General features: G+C 47.6%; 1 protein-coding gene and 1 pseudogene across 2 annotated transcripts in view; one reads left to right on the forward strand and one right to left on the reverse strand.

The window, feature by feature from the left end:
* Positions 1-18,078, forward strand: part of NT5E (5'-nucleotidase ecto) — a 45,419-nt gene extending 27,341 nt beyond the window's left edge. The window contains exons 4-9 of the mRNA XM_081251265.1: positions 7,371-7,568; positions 8,500-8,654; positions 10,515-10,620; positions 11,631-11,780; positions 13,121-13,321; positions 16,072-18,078. Of these exons, the coding sequence (XP_081107391.1) occupies positions 7,371-7,568; positions 8,500-8,654; positions 10,515-10,620; positions 11,631-11,780; positions 13,121-13,321; positions 16,072-16,235 (974 nt within the window). The 3' untranslated portion in view covers positions 16,236-18,078. The remainder of the gene's footprint in view (positions 1-7,370; positions 7,569-8,499; positions 8,655-10,514; positions 10,621-11,630; positions 11,781-13,120; positions 13,322-16,071) is intronic.
* Positions 5,288-6,701, reverse strand: LOC308626234 (large ribosomal subunit protein uL22-like; annotated as a pseudogene). Its single transcript has one exon. The product of its transcript is annotated as a large ribosomal subunit protein uL22-like (transcript).
* Positions 18,079-20,952: the final 2,874 nt, after the last annotated feature.

The following is a 20,952-nucleotide window of genomic DNA, read 5'->3' on the forward strand; positions in this document are numbered from 1 at the left end:
GGGCTCTAGAGCGCAGGCTCAGTAGTTGTGGCACACAGGCTTAGTTGCTCCACGGCGCGTGGGATCTTCCCGGACCAGGGCTTGAACCCGTGTCCCCTGCATTGGCAGGCAGATTCCTAACTACTGCGCCACTAGGGAAGCCCTACATATATTTTTTTTAATTGAAGTATACTTGATTTACAATGTTGTGTTAATTTCTGCTGTACAGCAAAGTGGTTCAGTTATACATATATATACATTCTTTTTCATATTCTTTTCCATTATGGTTTATCCCAGGATATTAAATATAGTTCCCTGTGCCCTACGGTAGGACCTTGTGTTTATCCATCTATATATACTAGTTTGCGTCTGCTAATCCCAAACTCCCAATCCTTCCCTCACACACCCTCCCTCCCCCTTGGCAACCACAAGTCTGTTCTCTTCATACATATATACATTTTTTAATTCACAGAAATTATATTGGTTATTGCCATGGAGGGGTGGGACTGCAATTAAATTTTTCTTCTCCAATTGCCAAATATTGTCATGCTAGTTTTACTTTGATAAAAAAGAAAAAAATTTTAACCTCTCTTAAACCCTAGAAACTGAACCATTAATCCTAAAGTTTATTAAAAGAAAATTTTCCACAGACAACGTACTGATCAGTAGGCTTTTATTTGGCATTTCATGGGTGGCGCAGCATCCGATCTGGCAGAGAAAAGGGGGCTCGGAAGAGCTATAGGAGGCCAGAGGGTCTTAGAGACCAAAGGGAGCAGAAACAAGGAAGTTGCCCTGGGCATTGCTGATGGTTAACTTCCCTTCTGTGGAGCGCAGGGAGGTCTTGGAGCCTGTGTGGCATGGGCCTGCGGGGCTGGGAGCACCGGGCCTGCCTGTTCTGGGAGAGACACGCAGAAGCACAGTTGAGTTCTGGTTTGCTGATGGGAATCTTAGCATGAGCGGCTCCATCTTGGGCCTGATCTGGTTACTTTCACAACTTGAACTCTTATAAATATATGTGTTACATTTTTTAAAAAGGAGAGGCATATACTCAGTTTGAGAATCTGAGCTAAATACACAAAGGACCAAATGTATCTTCTTACTTTTAAAAGATAAGAACCTGGGAATGCAGTGCTTTGTCCCAAGCAGCCTGGCTGTGCCTCACTCAGATCTCTTGTCCTCAGTTTATGAATTTCCCCCAAGCCTAGAAACTCATACGGTTGTCAGTTTTGATGTCTCACGTGAAAGGAAATTTCCAAATCGTCTGTCATGTTGCAGAAGCAGAGCTTCAGGCTTCCCCACCAGAAGTCCTCCAGGTTCTGAGATGAGCCCATTTGAATTGTGCATCGTGTGCTCCACTGCCCGCCACTGTGGCCGAAGCTAATGCTTTGTGGAAATCAGCAGTTCAGAACCTCACTGAATAGAAACACCTAGCATTTCCCAGGGTACAGAACCACTCTGGAATGCCCTGTCCAGCTAAATGCTGATATTCCCTAAAACAGAATATCAGGTTTACATCAATTCATGGTCCTGTGGACCTCCTTTTTAATTTCAGATGGAACTGCAAAGCATGTTAAGATGAAAATCAGTCTCTCTCTCTCCAGCCCATTCCTTTGGACTTTGCATTTTAACAGGCCATAGTGATGGAACCAGGGGATGGCTGCATTGTTATGATTTTGTTTTTAATTTTTATATAAAACCCTGTTCTATAAGGTAAAAAGCGAATGGGAAGTCTGGTGTCTGGAAGGATAGTCACCCTGGCTTAGATCCTCCGTGAAGAGAAGAGGGTGATGGACAGTGTGGGGTATCACTCCATCCCCTGCTCTTTCCTCAGTGAGTGGCCTCTCCAGGCCTCACAAAGATGAAGCGAAGCCCTCAGGCCTGGCTCCACGGGACAGTGGAGTCCCACACACTGGGCACTTGTTGGAGCTTGGAGGTGTTTGTTGAGTGAGTGAATGTCTGTGAACCCGTTCCCACCCTGCCGGGGTCTCTTATTTACCCCAGCCAGTCAGGACCGGGTACAGGCAGACAACCCGGATTGGACTTCATGAGAGTTTATGCCCACTCTGGGTACCACTTGAAGATACATCATCACTGTTAGACCTTCCGGTCATCACTGAATGTCCAAGAGCCAGAATGTGGGCAGTATATCGAAGCATGTACAAAACAGAGGGACACAGTCCCAATGTGGAGAATGTCAGTGGCCCCTTGAGTTCCCTGGAGGACACATGACAGCCTGTGTATCAGGGTCGGGTACAGAGATGGCTGAGGAGACAGTGACTCACCCCTCTGGTTGCGGAATACCTTTTGACAGCAGTTGGCCTGACTGCCCCGGGGGGAAAAGGGCATCTTGGCCAGCCTACTTCATGGCTTGCAATGCCACAAGACTTCCTGCATGTGAAAGATGCTCATAACTTAAAAAAAAAAAAAAATTAAACCACTTTTGGTGTCAAACACTATCAAATCTCTTGTTTTACAAGTACAGGAAATAAATTTAGGTCCCAGGAGTTAAAAGTCTCTCCCAAGGTTGTGAAACAAGATTAAAAGGGAGTGGCACCAAAACCCTTTCTCTCGACAAGCAGGTGTTCAGCTTTATGAGCCCTACCCAGCTCATTAGTTGAGGAAATTGAATGGAGGGGAGTTGGGGGATGGGGCATGACTCCCCTTGACATATGGATTCCTCCACAGGAAGGGCATGTAAATCTTGTCTGATCTCTGGAAAACTGTGGGCTAAACCACTTAAAATCAGTCGTTCAACATTTATTGCCCACCTACTATGTGGTGGGCCAGCCCCAGAGACACAGCAGCCTCTGCCCTCATGGAACTTACTGGCTTGAAAGGGATCCTGGTCCTGATGCCGGTCAGATTTTTTTAAGTATGCAAAGAAATCAATCATATTATATGTAATTACAAAGCATGCTGTGAAGGGAGAAGTACACAGTGCTGGGAGAGCAGGTATCGGAGGGCCTGACCACGTCTGGGGAATCATCAGAGAGTGTTCTCCTGAGGAACTGACGTTTGGCTAATATCAGAAAAATGTCCGGGAGGTAACTTGGTAAATAACTATCGCTAACCTTTATTGAGCATTTACCTGAGTCGGGCTTCACGTGCTGCGTTAACTTCTTTAATTCTCGAAACAACCTCTAAGGCCGGTATTGTTATTTTCTCCTTTTATAGATGAATAAACTGAAACAAAAAGGTGTAAATAATTTGCCTGTGGGCCTCTGGTTCCAGGGCTTACTCTATATTCATGACTATGGAGGCGGGTGTGGTCTAGGAATGGGAGAAACTAAGATTGCTGAAGTGCAGGGTGGAGGGTCCAGATGAAGCTGGGCCACATCACGTGGGTCTGATAGGCTATGATGCTCATGTCAAAAATTGTAGTGTTGCTCTCCAACCGAATGTGGGTCTGCTCACCCGCCATGCAGAAAAGCCAATCCACTGACACCGGCTTGTAGTGAAGGTAAGGACAGCGTTTGTTTGCCAGGTGCCAAGCAAGGAGCCTTGTGCTCAGGAGTCCCACAGGGCCCTGCTCCGTATCAGCTGGGCAGGCGCTGGGAACGCCCACATTCCTGAGGGGCTGCTGTTCGTTCCCTCAGACACCCTCCCTGTTCTAGGGAATGCCCTGTTACCAGCTCTAAATGTCAGCCCACAGCTCCTGGCTCTTCCAAGGCTTGCTTCCAAGAGGACTAATTTGCCAAAAGGCTGGAATAGAGTTCTGGTAAACAATTTTCCCCCTGCCAAGAGGACAGGCTGCGTTTCTAAAGACAGATCTGTGGCTCTGTGTGTGGAGAGGCGATCTGGGGCGTGAGCCTCTGTGGCTGAATGGAGTGCTGTGGGGACTCGGAAGCCCTGGATTGCTTTCTCTGCCAGTGGTTTTCTGGGGTTGCCAAGTGGACAGGAAGCGGAGAGAGGGCCCAGCTGTGGGGAACGCAGACTGGAGCCAAACTAGACTGGCTATTGCCTCAGCCACGTGGGAAACGTCCTCCTTGTCCCCGATGAAGTCCATCCGAGATGAAGATGACACATCTTTTGTTCTTCAAGGCCTTTCAGCACCGGAGAAAGTCCCCTGTCCTACAGGAGCCGGGGTTGGTAGCTCCTGTTTGTAAACAGCAAGCTGATCTGATGAGGCATCTGACCCCATAGTTCGATTCCGAATTTTTACGTTCTGTTTAAACTCAGATATGTTTATGGAAGGCAGAAAAAATAAAGGCTAAAAAAGCCAGGCTTGCCCTTCTCTTGGGTTTCCAGGAATCTGCCAGACCCCTTTCTGAAACAGATGTAGGGCCTGTTCCTCCTGGACGAGGTGTTGCGCGCCACCTTGTGGACATACTTGGAACTGCACGTTGCCAGGCTTCTCTGGGCTCAGAGGAGGAACCACCTTCCCTAACCGTGCCCAGCTGAGAAGGTTAGGGGGCTGCCACATCCCCGTCCCCTGAAGTAAAGGCCAGGCTCCAAGTCTGCCCAAGGACCACCACAAAACGGAATGCTACTCTGCAATGCATCAGACCATCTATGGCAGTCACAGCCACCATCTGCCGGCCACCCGTGAGCCTGTGCCAATGGAGATGGGACACGGCCTGCACTGGATCTCAAGTCCGTGCTTTTGTAAAAATAAAATTCCAAGGCTTTCTTCTTTATCCAGAGGAAGTAAGACAACGGGAAATTAAGATGGGCCACAGCTATGAATATTTCCTGCTGGTGAAATGTTGGTATTTGCAGCACTTCTGTTCTGTGGTTACTGAGCTAAAGGGGCTGCTTTTGGCTCAGGAGCAAGGCAGGACTGGGTTTTTCATAAACCCAGGTGTACAACATAATGTCTTCAGTGAAAAGGGAAGCCCAGACACAGCTTGGGGCACAAAGGTGCAGCCCCTGGGCTTGCACCTGCTTTGGTGAGTGTCCTTTGGAAACCAGCTCTTGCGGGCCCTCTGAGAACAGCACGTCGGAGGCTGTGTTGGGTGGTGGAGAGAACACAAGCTCCGGTGCCTCACAGCCCTGCTTTTCAACCCGCCCTCCTTCCCATACCAGCTGCGTGACCATGGACACATGCCTGTGACAACTGGTCTTCCGGTCTACAGTGTGGGGATAATAATAGGAGCGGCCTCGTGGGATGCCTGGAGGATTAAATGAGATCTAGCCCGGAGCTGGCTCCTGGCTGACTCTCGTAACTGGTCCAGTGAGGAACCAACACAAGCTGAAGCTCTCCGGGCAATCAGTGAACATCTGATAGGAAGCGCTGGTAGTGGGTGTGCAGAGGGAGGGTGATAGAACGCGTAGTGGGTCAAGGGTGTCTGTTCTATAGTCTCTGGCGCAGAACAGCCCAGATGAGATCCCGCTCTCGCCGGAGGTGAGATGGGAAGTACAGGGCACCCAGAGGAGGGGTGCAGCTGCAGAACTGAAACGTGCCAGGTGATCAGAGCCCAGGGCTCATGCTCCGAGTGCCGGGCTCCCACCCTCACACGGCGTGTGTCCGGGAGGCCGTGCTGGGATGGGACTCAGCCTCTGGCTCCCCTTTGAGATAAGTGGCTCCCAGGCTCACGCCAGGGCTCCCCTTTGAGACAGAACTCAACAGAACCCGGCAGGTCTGCGATCTGGCTGGGGCGGGAGGTGTGTGTGCCGGTCGGCCGCCCCGGTGAATGTGGCTCTTCCTCAAGGAAGACAGAGGGGACACAGAACTCAGCAACAAAACCTAAGGATGGCCTTTTGTCATTTCTATTTTTTATTGAGTATAGTTGATTTATAATGTTGTGTTAATTTCTTGTCATTTCTGCTGATCTTCCACTAAAGAGTCTAAGCTCTGGAGTGTGTGTCTAGGGTTTCTAGAGGTTGCCATTCCCTCATGGGGGAAAGAAATCCACATTTATTGTGTATCTATTTTGTGCCAGGCAGTCTGCAAGAGAGTTTGTTTTGTTTTGTTTTAATTTGGCTGTGCCGGGTCTTAGTTGCGGCATACAGGATCTTCAGTTGTGACATGCGAACACTTAGTTGTGGCACGTGGGATCTAGTTCCTTGACCAGGGATCAAACCCGGGCCCTCTGCATTGGGAGCACGGAGTCTTAGCCACTGGACCACCAGGGAAGTCCCAGCAAGAGAGTTTAAATGGTTAATCCTCTCAACATTCCTGCGAAATAGGAATTGTTATTTTGCCTTTTTTTTTCTTTTACTTTTATTTGCATTTTTTTTGTGGCATTTATTCCCGGGTAATAAGTTTTTGTTTCTTCAGTTTTTTCTGGGGTATCTTTTTCTTCTGTGCAACCTCCTTTTCTGGTTTAGTAACAGTCTGTTCTTTTTCACGAAAGATCATCTCAATGTGGCAGGGAGAGCTCGTGTTGATCTGACCACAAGCTCTGTAAATCCTGCATCGCATCTTGGGGGCTTTGTTCACTTGAACGTGCTCCATGACCAGAGAATCTACATCTAAGCCCTTAAGCTCAGCATTACTCTCTGCATTTTTGAGCGTGTACAGTGACAATTCAGCACCTTTTGGGGGCCACCGACCCTGCGTCTGGCCCCACTGTTTGGCCTGGGCGCACCTACCAACTCCACCATTGGAATGATGGAATGGCACACATTGCTTCTGTAAAGTGACATCCTTCAGATACTTGGTGGCTTTTGGCCTGGGCAGTTTCACGAGTGTCCTTAAAGTGAACACGAAGATTTGAACCGCTTGATTTGCATGATTGTATGGGGTTTTCTGGGCCCAGTGAAGAGCAGACCCTTTCTAGAGGTCACCGTGAGACACTGGACCTCAGGAGTCGGCACTGCCCACAGCTTGCCTGTGCACCCGCCGTCCCCCCGCCCCACTCTCGCCCGGAGCACCCCTCGGCACGTCGCAGAGGCCCGACAGCACTGGAGCGCCAAACCGGGGACTCCGACACGTTCCCCCCACACAGAAGGACTCCGCCACCAGGGAAGACTCAGTAGCCACAAGAGTCCGCCGCCTGAGTGCTTTGAAATTGGCACTGCCAAGCCCAGGATGGCAGCAATAACCCATTATTTTGCCCATTTTACAGATGGGGAAACTGAAGCACAGTGAGGTGAAGTGGCTTGGCTGCTCCACCCGGCTGGTGAGATTGGAGCCGGGGTCAGGATGGAGGCGGGACAGTCTTAGCAGTGTCACATCTTTGTATGCCACATAGCACCGGGCACAGTGCCCAGGACTTAGCAAGAGCTTAGCAACCCCTGCTGGGTTGAGAATGGAAGGATTCACGTGCCAAAAGGGCATTCGGAAACAGGGGCAGATGCCCGAGCCGGGCTCTGAAAGACCAGCTGTGTAGAGCAGCAGCTGGCAAATCGTCAGTTCAGACTTCGCAGTCACCTGGCCGGCGGCCTGCAGGCTCCCGGCCGTCCGCGAACAAGGGTCTACTTGATCAACTTTGGATCTTTCATTGCAGGCACTCCACCTTCCAAAGAGGTGCCAGCGGGGCAGTACCCATTCATAGTCACGTCCGATGACGGACGGCAGGTTCCCGTGGTCCAGGCCTATGCTTTTGGCAAATACCTAGGCTACTTGAAGGTTGAGTTTGATGAAAAAGGAAACGTCATCACTTCACATGGAAATCCCATCCTTCTCAACAGCAGCATTCTGGAAGGTACGTGAAATTCAGGGCAGTGATCCACCAATGCAAAGATTTGATGGCTGGATTGTTTTTTTCTTTTTCTTTTCTGGTTCATGTTTCAGGACAGTGTTTTTGAAGACCTGAGCTTCTCCCTTGAGTTTACTCTACCCTCTTCATGGATAAGGAGATTTAAAACACACACGAATTGCAAAAGCCCCATGTGCTCCTCCAAGCCCTCTCAGCATCAGACACTGTGTCGCTGCCTCTTGTGTCTTTTCCAGCTTCACCCTGGCGCAGGAGAGCCACTCTTGGCCCATGTCCAGAGGAGAGCTGATTGCTGGGGCAAAGGGGTTCAGGCTGGGTGAGCGGGGCTCCACCCAGCCCCACCACCAGGAGCGGTGTGCCCGGGCAAGCAGCCCAGTCTCCATGGGCTTCAGGTCATCAAATGCATGTGTGTCTTTCTTACTTTTTGATCTGGGAATCAAAATGAAAAGACATTTCATGTCATGCATTTCATACAGGGTACATGAACACCCTCTGTGCTTCTCTCTCGCCTGCCCTTTCCTGCTTACCGTGATCAGACAGGGAAGGACTGGTGACCAGGGGCCCTGGAGAGCCAGAGGGAGGGGCTGGGACCCTGTAGCTGGACGTGTCAGCCCTTTATACCTGTCCTTGGGCCTCTCATCGTCTCCCCACCACTAATGCCCTCCCCGGTGGGCCAGCAGACACTCATTCAGATGTGACCAGTTGATGCTGATTTACTTGGCACGTCTTTAAGATCCAAGCTGGGTCGTACTCCCAGGAAACGGAATAGAGGTTCCTAAGGCAATTTCCCAGTCAAAATCAAAAGGTACACAAATACGGTAAAGAACTGTGTACTCACGCCAGGTGAGCTGAATGACGTTTGAGCCTTTCTCCAACATTTAGGCTTTAACTGCAGGCTGATTTGTTTGTTTTCTTCTAGATCCAAGCATAAAAGCAGACATTAACAAATGGAGGATAAAATTAGAAAATTACTCGACCCAGGAACTGGGGAAAACAATTGTTTACCTGGATGGCACCACTCAGTCATGCCGCTTTCGAGAATGCAACATGGGCAACCTGATTTGTGATGCTGTGGTGAGTGGTCCACAGGAGAGCAGGGCCCGTGCCTAGGGAGGGAGGATACGAGGACGGACAACCCGATAGTTACAGAATTGAGGACTTTTAAAAATTAGTCTCCAGGGCTTCCCTGGTGGCGCAGTGGTTGAGAGTCCGCCTGCCGATGCAGGGGACATGGGTTCGTGCCCCAGTCTGAGAAGATCCCATATGCCGCGGAGCGGCTGGGCCCGTGAGCCATGGCCGCTGAGCCTGCACGTCCGGAGCCTGTGCTCCACAACGGGAGAGGCCACAACAGTGAGAGGCCCGCGTACCGCAAAAAAACAAAAAAAATAGTCCCCAGACAAAAGCTTGACGTGTGATCACACTGGGTACCTCGGGAAGGTGCCCAAACCAGACCAGTGGGCCATCCCTTTATTGCTTTACAAGAATGGCAGCCTTGGACTTCTCTGGCGGTCCAGTGGTTAAGATTCCATGCTTCCACTGCAGGGGGTGCGGGTTCGATCCCTGGTCAGGTGAGTTCTGCATGCTGCGCAGTGCAGCCAAAAAAAAAAAGGACAGAAGCCTTTATTTCAAGGTGCTCATCTTAGGTGTCTGAATATTGGATGTTGCTTTCCTTTGGTAAGATGACCTGAATCCACAAACTGTGCTCCTCTCAAGAAGTAGACATAGAATTAAATGCATCTGCCTGGGCCTAACTAGGCCAGAGTGTTTCACTGATCTGTCCTCTGGACCCCAGAGAACTCGGCCTTGTGTGAACCACCTTCACAAGCAAAGCAGTTTTCACAAGGATAATAAGTCCCATGTTGGAGCAAGATCCCACACCAAAAGCACCCCTCTGTTCACCTGTCTGCGGGCAGCCCCCCGGGAGGGCCGTGCCGAGCCGAGGTCTCCAGCTGAGACTCACCACGCCCAGGGGCACCCAGGAGGCCGTTCCTTTGGGCTCAGCTCGGTGCCGGGTGCCCGGTACCTGGGATGCAGCCACACTCAGTAAATGTCTGCCAAGTAAATGACGACACTCACGCTTCCCAAGGTGGGACAAGTGCTGGAGGCTCGGCATCGCACGGTCAGTGCGAGACAAGCAGCTAATGAGAAGCCAGAATTGTGAGTGTGCAGAGGCAGTTCTGGAAGGAAACACCCCAGGCTCTAGCAGGGCTTATGTAACAGAGAGAGGATGAGTCCCTTCTCCCGCTAAGCGTCAGGAACACCGCAGCTGTGCTGCCCTAATAGCCGCCCTGTGGCCCTGTGTCTCCCTCACCTCTTCCACCATCATATTTTTTCAAATGAGAATGTAATTCGTTTTATTTCTTGTAACTAAACATATGTTTTGTAAAAGAAAAGGAAGAATGAAACTGACTCCTCCCCGTTTCAGGGGCTCCCCCGTCTCTCTCTTGTCTACAAAATTGCCAACTTGGGAACTGGCTGGGGACCTAGACATGGATGCCAGGGTCCTTTGTGGCCTGAGGTCTGGAGTTGAAAGGCTTCTGGGCTCTGCCCTCAGGAGCAAATGTGGGTCCTGCCCTGGAGGAGGCCCGGGGGGAGCAGCCCCGTGGGTCCGTCTGCACAGAAGCCCCTTCCTCCTACTTCAAGTGCTGGCTTTGCTAAGGGCCCCTGGCCTGGCGGGTTTGCAGGGGTCTTAGGAGAGGGGCTCAGGGCTACTGGCTACTCAAGAGTCTGACCTGGGACTGGTCACAGTATCTGAGGTTTGCTTCTCAGAGCGTAAAACTAGTTCTGATGAATTACACTTGAGAAAGCTCCGGGCACACACAGGAGCAGGGGAACAGCAGCTTTATTTGCCTGGTACAGCTAACCAAGTTCCAGGCACTGACCCTAAGGAGGAGGACCCAGAATAACTAGTGTAAATTCATGCTGCTGTTGCAGATTAACAACAACCTGAGACACCCGGATGAGATGTCCTGGAACCACGTGTCCATGTGCATTTTAAACGGAGGTGGCATCCGGTCGCCCATTGATGAGCGGAACAACGGTATGCTCCCGGCTCCCGGCCCCCGGCCTCAGCTCAGCGTGCTGTCTGACCAGTCCCCCAGGACCCCCCCACCGTGCCAGGCCCTTCGGCCACTCGAGTCAGTGCCCCACCTGAAGGGCGCACACAGGCTTGTGTGTTCTTGGATGCATTTGCTCACAGAGGGAGCAGCTAGCCTTACTGGCACCAAGGTTTAGCTAAACTTCTGATTCACAGAGCAAAACGCAAATGGTTGCTGATGTATGCAAAATAGTGACGGCCTCCACCTGGCCATCTGGAAAGAGGAGGACAAAATTGACAGCCTTGGGACTTCCCTGGCGGTGAGGTCCAGTGGTTAGGACTCTGCGCTTCCCCTGCAGGGGGCACGGGTTCCATCCCTGGTCGGGGAACTAAGATCCCACATGCCATGCGGCATGGCCAAAAAAAACTGCCCATCTTAGGTGCTGGGAAAAAAGGGCTGGATACGTTCCTTTAGTGCATTTACAGGTATCCAGGATTATAACATATGGTAAAACAAACCAACCAGACAGATATTCAAGACACTGTTGTAGCCTCCCCTGATAGCGCTGTCAAAAAGCGTCAGCCTCGGGCTTCCCTGGTGGCGCAGTGGTTGAGAGTCCGCCTGCCGATGCAGGGGACGCGGGTTTGTGCCCCGGTCCGGGAGGATCCCACATGCCGCGGAGCGGCTGGGCCCGTGAGCCATGGCCGCTGAGCCTGCGCGTCCGGAGCCTGTGCTTCGCAACGGGAGAGGCCACAGCGGTGAGAGGCCCGCATACCTCAAAAAAAAAAAAAAAAAAAGGCGTCAACCTCCGTGGTGGAGGGCACGGCCAGAGGCCTCTTGGTTCCGTTCTCCCCCTAAGTATCAGGAACACTTAGACGCGTCTGTGCTGTCCTCAGAGCATCCCTGTGCCCCTGTCTCCTTCACCTGCTCCGCCAGTCCTAAAGGACACCGGTCATGGGGTGTGCGAGTTCTCCAGCTGTTTCCTTCCCGTCTCATCTGTGACTACCCTCAGGCACAATTACCTGGGAGAACCTGGCTGCTGTGTTGCCCTTCGGAGGCACCTTTGACCTGGTCCAATTAAAAGGCTCCACCCTGAAGAAGGCCTTCGAGCACAGCGTGTACCGCTATGGCCAGTCCACAGGGGAGTTCCTGCAGGTGGGCGGTAAGTCACCATGCAAGGTGAGGTGGGCTTTCCCGCTGGTTGGCTTAGCTCCCCCCATACCAGGACCTCCTGGTCAGGCCTGTTCAGGTTTTCACACACCCACCACCAATGCATAGTCTTTCAATGGACAGACCACTGGAGTAGGTCGGGGTCAAAGCCCCAAGGCCCCGAAAATGAGCACTATTTGCCACGTCTGATTTGGACATCAGATGATCTTCTCTGCAGGAGCTGGCCCCCCAAACTCTAAGCAGGTCAGCTGCCTTGAGGTCTAGTTTCTATTAAAATCTTAGTTGCTTCAACATTCAATATTCTTCGTAAAAAAACAGAAAAGGTTTTTGTTTGTTTGTTTTTTGTCTGTTTTTTCTGTGATTGCCTGGAACCATACAGAAGTTCAGAGGAATGCAGTGTCCAATAAGTATTAACAAGGATGATTTCTGGGTGGGGCAGCCTGGACAAGACATAGGAATTTGGCTCTGGTTCCAGCGGGACCTGCGGCAAGCCCTCAGCCTCTCGGAGCACAGTGAGAAAATGTGCCTGCTTATCTCATGGATTGCAGTGAAAACGGAAGGAAAACAAATGCTTCCCAAATTGTCATGGACTTCTGAAATGCCTTCGTCAATAATTAAGTCCACAGTCCAATGAATTCAACTTTAAATTAATATGAATAATCTTGTTTGACTCTGACACCACATTCTGGCCTCAGTTTCCGGCCTGTAGATAGTGGGCCACACCTGAGGGCTGTGATTGCTTTGTGAAGTCTTCCCTCTGCAGGGCACTCCGCTGCTGGGATTGAGGGGCTGCAGAGTGTGGTGGGGTCCAGGCTGCTGCCTGTGGGGTAGCCCATATATTCTGCGTTTTCCAGGACAGAGTGGAGGGAACACCGGGGCTCTGGTGCCCCAGCACAGTGCTGGGTAGTCGTATGTTTTGTGAAAGTCACCCAAGCCCAAATTATTAACATCTCTTAGTCATCAAGATGGTACAAGGTTCTGTGCCTGCCATCTGTTCCTCATTTTCCAGAGCCACTGAACCAAGGTGCTGGACCAGTTAACTCAGGATCTTAAAAAGGTCTGTTTTCTCCCTGCAGAGTCACCTCTCGCCCACTCTGGGCCAGAGCCAGTTTTCCTCCCGGGGGTTCTCAGACCTCCCAGAAGGACTCAAGGACGAACCTAACCAGATAGGGTAGCTGCAATGTCACCTCAGCTCTCTTGCTGAAATTTCACTCAAGCTCAAACTAAATGAAAACTAAGCCCAGTGCCCCGATTCCAGAGTTGGCCCTTTCTTAGAAAACAGAAATTTCCCTTTGGATCCAGTGAAAACATACAGGCTCATTTCTTTTCTAGGAATTCACGTGGTGTACGATCTTTCCCGAAACCCCGGGGACAGAGTGGTCAAATTAGAGGTCCTTTGCACCCAGTGTCGTGTGCCCAGTTACGAGCCCCTCAGAACGGATGAGGTGTACAAGGTGCTCCTCCCGAGCTTCCTTGCCAACGGTGGGGATGGATTCCGGATGATAAAAGACGAAGTGTTAAAACATGACTCTGGTAAGCACAAGTGTCTTCACCCCTCCCTAGCCCAGAGGTACCCGAGAACAGAACTGGTCCCAAGAGGGGAGCTACGCATGATGCTCGGAGGGCAAAGCCAGAAATCCAGACGCGTCCCCACATTGCCGACCACTTCCTGCTGCTTTGTTTGTTGGGAAACAGCAGCACGGCCTGGGGGAATATTGCCATGCCTCTCCCCAGCACACGTACCCATCCACCCAAGCCCAGGGAAAAACATTTTTACGTAAAATGTGTTTTTAAACTCTTTTAAGTACACATAAGCAGCTATTTAAATTGTGAAATATCAATCAGTGTGGCACTTATAGAAAAACCAGACTTCTAGAACTTTAGGCTGGATGTGGGAAACCATATTAAATCATCTTAACTCTCTTGAAGAAGCTTTTCGTGTAAACAGGTCAGGTAGGCGTGGATGGGATATGTCCCCTGCCCCGTTCTGCACAGTGGGTTGGAGCAAATTATAGGAACCACCACACTTGACCCCAGCTGTTATTTCCAGCAGCAGTGAGGGTCATTATACCCCCTGCGCATTTTTAAAAATCCAACTGAGAACCACCTCCTATGCATAGAGTCCACTGCCAATACACTACCCCTTCCTGTTCTCCAGGGCAGAAACTAGTGTGTTTACAAGACACGTGCACAGCTTCCCTGCCATCTGTCTCCAGCAAGGAGCTCAGCCAGGTTCCTCTTCAGCCTTATCATAGGGGACTGCCATTTTCGCTGTGTATCCCAAGGAGGGTGAAGGACAGGTCCAGGGCAAAGGAGACAGCCCCTCCTGGGAGGAAAGGCGCCAGGCACTTCCACCCATCCCATGATAGGAAATGGAAAGGCAGGCTTAAAAGGTGTCCTCTCGAGCCCTGCATGAAACAAAGAAGTTGATGACTGTGCATCACCCAAGGCCAGACTGATGGGTGTTGGAGAGAAGGACCTTACATAGAAGAAGGCTGAGGAAGCCTTGGCCCTAAGGCTTCTCAACTCTGGCGATTCATTAGAATCACTTGGGAAGCATTTTAAATTAAATACCAATGCACTGGTCCCAACTTCTAAGAGATTCTGATTTACCTGGGTGGGGCAAAAGTCTCTTCCAGTGATTCTAATGTATACCCAGGGGTGAGAACCACTGCAGAGAAGAGTTCTTTTCTAAGTATTATATTGATAGTAATATATTGTTTCTATTGAGGTATAATTGACATATAACATTATATTAGTTTCAGGTGTACAACATAATGACCCGACATTTGCATACATTGCAAAATGCTCACCAGTTAGTTAACATCCGTCACCTCACATAATCACACACACAAATTTTTTTTCTTGTAATAAGGATTTTTAAGATCTACCCTCGTAGCATCTTTCAAATATGCAATACAGTATTAGTAACTATATTCACTATGCTGTACATTACATCCCCGGGGCTTATTTTTTTTATAACTGGAAGTCTGTAATAACTTTTGACCCCTTTCACCCATTTTGCATCCTCACCTACCCCTGACTCCCCCCACCTCTGGCAACCACCAGTCCGTTCTCTGTATCTGAGCTTGCTTTTATTGTTGAATCCCACATAAATGAGATCATATGGTATTCCTTTCTCTGTCTGAATTATTTCACTTAGCATAATGTCCCCAAGGTCCATCCCTGTTGTTGCAAATGGCAAGAGGGCATTTTTTTATGGCTGAAGAGTATTCCATTGTGTGTGTGTGTGTGTATATATATATCACATCTTCTTTATCCATTCTTCCACTGATGGATACTCATTTCCTTATCTTGGCTATTGTAAATAATGCTGCAATGAACATGGCGGGGGGGGGGGCATATATCTTTTCAAATTACTATTTTCATTTTATTTAGATAAATACCCAGGAGCGGAATTGCCGGATCATATGGTAGTTCTATTTTTAATGTCTTAAGGAGCCTCCTACTATTTTCTATAGTGGCTGCACAAATTTGCATTTCTGCACACAATGCACTAGAGTTCCTTTTCTCCATATCCTCACCAACACTTATTTCTTGTCATTTTGATAACGGTCGTTCTAACAGGTGTGAGGTGATATCTCATTGTGGTTTTATTTGCATTTCCCTGATTAGTGATGTTGAGCATCTTTCCACGTGCTTTTTGGTCATCTGTATTTGAGTTGTATACATTCTTTATATACTTTGGATATTAACCGCCCTATCAGATATATGATTTGTAGTGTGGCATTTTTAAAATAAAAGTCTGTCAGGTCCCTAGGGGTTTGTTGTAGTTACAGGCGATTAGTATTTGTCCGTTCTCCTCTCTTTTGCAAGTGAAGACTCCGTTGCCTCACCATCAGTTACGTGAAAATGATTCCTGAGCAGGCAAGCCAAAAAAAACAAGCCACTTTTATGTCTCAGCTAACTGATATTGACCCAGCTTCCTAATGCCCTCAGTCCGGAGTGGTTCAGAGGCATTGATGACAAGAGCCTCTATCTTGAGTCATCTCAGAGCTTAGACGATTTATTCCCCCCAATTATCCAATACTGGACAATGGGCACATTTCACATCTGGAACATGAAAAAGCAATCAGATTCTTTGCACTTATGATCGCCACTGTTCTTGTCTTCTGTGACACTTTAATCCCTGCTTATGAAAGGAATATCTTCCCTCATATCTAATTACAAAGGCCTTTCGAGAAGTACATTGGCTTTCCCCTTCTTACTGTCAACTGATGATGATTTTTTCTGTAGTTAAAATAATGTATGTATTTTTCTAGGTGACCAAGATATCAACGTGGTTTCCACATACATCTCAAAAATGAGAGTAATTTATCCAGCAGTTGAAGGTCGGATCCAGTTTTCCGCAGGAAGTCATTGCCATGGAAGTTTTTCTCTAATACTTCTTTCAGTTTTGGCAGTGATCATAGTTTTATACCAGTAGCCAAAAATTCTCCTTGCCATTAATGGAACTGTATTTTTTTCTCAAGTGAGGTTCAAGTCTACCTTTTAGGAACTGGCTTTGTGATGGTGCGGAGCATCCTTGCAGTCTCCTAGAAGCTGAGCTTAGAGGGTTGTACATGAAGACACTGACATCATCACTCAGGATCAGCAACTTAATGAACACACAGGAAAAGAAATGAAAATGGGGCCCATGAGGAGAAGGCCAACCATCTTTAGTTTACATATGCAAATTTTAATAAAATTTTATAAACAATTCTAAAACATACACATCATTTTTTCTCCTTTATATCCATTCTAATCCACCAAACAACTTATGTTTACATAGAACTTTATCACTTACAAGGGAGTTTTAAGCACATTATCTTATTTGATGCCCATAACTTTCCTTGGTGGGCAAGACAGGTATTGTTTTTCCCACTTGACAGATGAGGAAACTACAGCTCAGAAAGAATTGACATCTTTTAAGGCCATACAGCTAAAAGTGACAGATCCCAGACCTGCACCTGGGCCTTCTGACCTCAGTCCCGCACTCTTTCAATTCTATCCAGTTAACTGTTCAGGAAGATACTTAATGGTCTCCCCTCTTTTTAACTATCAGGAGCCCCAGACTCATGTAGAAGAAGTCTCTGCTTTATTCCTAGTCTCTGTTTTTTCCTTTTTAGCGCGTGTTGTTATAGGGAGTTTAACGGACTAAACACAGAGTGGCGTTCTCTCCTGCAGCACCGTGTGCCTTTGAGGAGCTGGGACAAGAGGTGCAGCAGATGATGGGAAAGGCCAGGAGCTGCAGAATGCAGTCAAGGGGCAGGGAGAAAGGGAAGGAAGGACCAGGATGCCCAGGACCAACTTAACATTATAGAAGAGTCAGAGCTAAAGGCCATTTATACTTGTTAAATACGTATTTGCTAAGGAGTAGCAGCAGAGTGCCTGACACATGGCATTAGCTACTAATAATCTTAGGAGATTCTATCAGTTCTCCCTCTGCTTCTTTCCTCCTTCTTCCTAATGGGAAGGTGTCATGAGAAGAGAACCTGCTTAGAGAAGGTGTAGGTCTAACCCTGCACCTGTCTCTCGCCAGCAAGATGCCGGCACTGATTCTAGTCTCACACACACACACTCCGCCCCCTCCCCCAGTTATGGGAAATCCAGAGCGGAGCCAAGGTGGATGTTTTTCAGTGGTATACCTAAACCTAAAGTCAGCTCTGCCGTCAAATCTGAACAGTCACTCTCAGCCATTCTCTGGCACAGATATGAGAACTCCTGCCTGAGAGGGTGCCCCTCTGAGCGGGTGCTCAGGAAATACCCAGACCGACGAAATGAATGATTTATGCACAAGGAACAAATACTTGCTTAAGGGGGTGGGGGGACCACGTGAGCCTGCTCGTTACCGTAGAAATGATTCAGTAAGAAATGGGAGCCCTGCACCTTACACAGAGTCAGTGAACAGCAGCTAAAGGATGGAAGAGTGAGAATGTTTCTTGATGTTTCCAGTTATTACGTATTCTTGATACAAAACATACTTTTAAGTTTCACAACCTCTTTATAAATGTTGCCGTAAAATAATGCCCTAGGTTCTATGCATATACAGACTGGCCCTAAATAAACAAATGTCCATAGACTGTAAGAGGAAAATGTCAGTAAGACTGCATTTGGGGTATATTTGCTTATGCTTGGCCAGTAAAATAGGGTAAATCCTATTGGAGCACAACTTTCTAAAAAACGTTTTGTACGTTTTCTAAATATGTGTACACGTGTTATTCAGTGGTTTAAGAAATGACCTGAAAACACTTTGCAACTGTAGGTTCCAAACAATAAAATTGAAGATACACTCCTTGTCTCTGGTAGTTACGTCTTCTCTCAAGCAAACACCTATAACCCAAGACAATATGACTGATGGAAAACTCTTGGCCGGTTCGTCGCCGGTATCCCTTGCCTTGATTATCAGCCCCTTGCCATCTAAGAGCCCTCCCTATCCCCGTGCTTACCCCCAAAACAAGAAAAATACATGCAGTTTTTAGGTAGGAAGGAACAGCAAATAAAGGATATTTTAAGTAAGACTACTAAATTTTATGGCTTTTACGTACAGAATTTAAGACCAATAGTGGTTTCCTAAAAATAAAAATGTTCAAGTCATACAGTGTTAGGGATTTTAATTAATTTATCTGAACTGGTTACACGTCAAGAATTTTCCTCAATTAATGCCAATGATAGAGCAGACCAGCTGGTACACCGTGCTCAGACACATTCAATGCAGTTGGTGGCAGAGCTGCCCTCAGCAGTTTTCAGCAGAGTAAGTGCCCTCAGAGAGTATGTAGCCCTGTGGACACATGACTAGGCTTGCCTAAATTAGTAACGGTCTCGGATTTAGTTTCCTGGGGCTGCTGTAACGAAGCACCACAAACTGGGTGGCTTAAACAACAGAAATTCATCATCTCACCGTCTGGAGGCTAAAAGTCTAAGATCAATTGGGCAGGGTTAGTTCCTTCTGAGGGTTGGGAGGGAGAATCTCTTCCAGGCCTCTTCCCAGCTCTGGTTAGCCTCAGACATTCCTTGCCTTATAGATGGTATTCTCCCCATGCTTCTACATCCTTTTCCCTCTGTACATGTCTGTCTCTGGGTCCAAATTTCCCCTTATACTGTATAAAGACATAGTCATGCTGGATCAGGCCCACTCAAATGACTTCATTTTAATCATGTGCAAAAACCCTATTTCTAAATAAGCTCACATTCACGGGTACACGGTGTTGGGACTAAAGTCCTGCCACAAGACCTCAGCATCTTTTCAGGGGACACAATTCAACCCATAACCGTCCCCTAGATGATCTACGTAATCAGCCGGGGCAGCCCCGAGGCTACCTTACAAATGAAGGGTTACAATTAATGTTATTTTTGTGCTGGTAAAATAGGACACATTTTAGAAGCTGATTCGGCTCAACCCAAGCAAATCAAAAGGAACGAGTTTTCCTAACTAATGCAGTCAAAAGCAGGAGCTTTAAACTTTTATAACAAGCTGGGAGATCTCCAATCTCTAGTAAGGTGTACTGAGCCCTCTAAGAACCTGAATGAAATACTTCATGAAAATATTCGGTTAACAAGTAAGCTAGTGAGGGTATGAAGACAATTTAACTCTGACCTATGACATGGATACTGGCGTATTAAAAGCAACAATGGAGGGAATTCCCTGGCGGTCTAGGAGTTAAGACTCGGGCTTTCACTGCCGTGGACCAGGGTTCGATCACTGGTCGGGGAATTAAAATCCCACAAGCCTTGTGGTGCAGCCAAAATAAATTAATAAATAAAACTGAAAAACTTCAAAAATAATAATAAAATAAAGCAACAATGGAAATTATAGACTCATTATTCACTGGGATTTTTGGTTGCAAAAACAAAAAGTCTATCAGCAGAGACATACCAGAAGAATATTAGCTAGTCCCCAGAATCATCCAGAAGCGTGGAGAGCCAGGCCTAGAAATGGAGAGCAAGCAAGGAAAGTGAAGCACGGCTAAAATCCTGCCACGGGAACAGCCTTCATACACCAGCCTGGTGCTGCTGGGTTCACCTCCACCACAGCTACACCTGCCAGGGCCACTGGCTGTCCTGGTGCCTCCATTCAGGTGGGAGCAGATAACAAGCTTAGTCTGGCTCAGGCCCAAGCTGTCTTTCATAGAGATAAAAGAAGGCTGAGTGAGGACTCAACTCCAGCCTTTTGGCTTCCTTCAATGCCCCCTCCCCCAATTACCTTGGAATTCCTCCAAATAAAGATATTCCAGTTCCGGACAATCAAAAGTGAGAAATGGCCCCATGAGTCCTCTGAGAATCTCCTAGTACAACAATATATATGAAATGATGTTAAAAATTAAAATGCTACCTTCTGAGTATGTCTTGAAAACTATGTTGAGTTCTTAACTTCCTCTCCAACAACGTACCTTCACATGTATGATATCCAGATTTTTATGAAAGCCAAAATCACTCTAAAAGTAAACAACACTAAACTTTTTCTGGTACTTTAATCATTAAATAATAAGCATGTTAGTAATGAAATCAGTCCCTAAGATATATTATTTTTTATAAAGAAAAAATAAATATGGCTAATCAAATTTCTAATTGAGCTTGAGTTTTTAATTTGATGTTGACTTTTTTTCAGATCTATACTCTACAGATGAAGTAAGGAAATCCATACACTTAAAAAATAAACAAGTCTTATCTTTCTGGTAAAATCACAATGTATTGACTTTATATGTTAACATTTATATAGCATTCCTAAAAATTTCACTAATTTATCATGTTGTGAAACTGATTCTGTGATAACTCTTGTGTCATAACTAAGAAATGCTTATAGCATCATTCCTGCTCATCTGTCACACAGGTGTATTATTATCCTGCTCAAGTTTTCTTCACGTAGCCTTGCCTCATTCCTTACTGAGTATCTATCTTTGGGTAAAAGTGGAAAGAAAAGATGGGACTATAAAACAAGAGATCCCAGACACTACTGTAGAACAAGTCATAATGAACAAACTAGTAACGTAACCTCAGTCATTACTGTTCTCTAGAATGACACCACAGATGAGGAGGCTGCTGGCTCCTTGACTATCTGATCACTGCTTCATCTACCCCTCCCTAACCCATTCAAGAAAGCCCACAATGCAAGTGAATGGGAGTAGCATTACAGGGCTAATGAGGAAGCCAATACAATTCACATT

Source organism: Mesoplodon bidens (assembly GCF_964165515.1).
Source record: "Mesoplodon bidens genome assembly, chromosome: 12".
NCBI classification, from domain to species: domain Eukaryota; kingdom Metazoa; phylum Chordata; class Mammalia; order Artiodactyla; family Ziphiidae; genus Mesoplodon; species Mesoplodon bidens.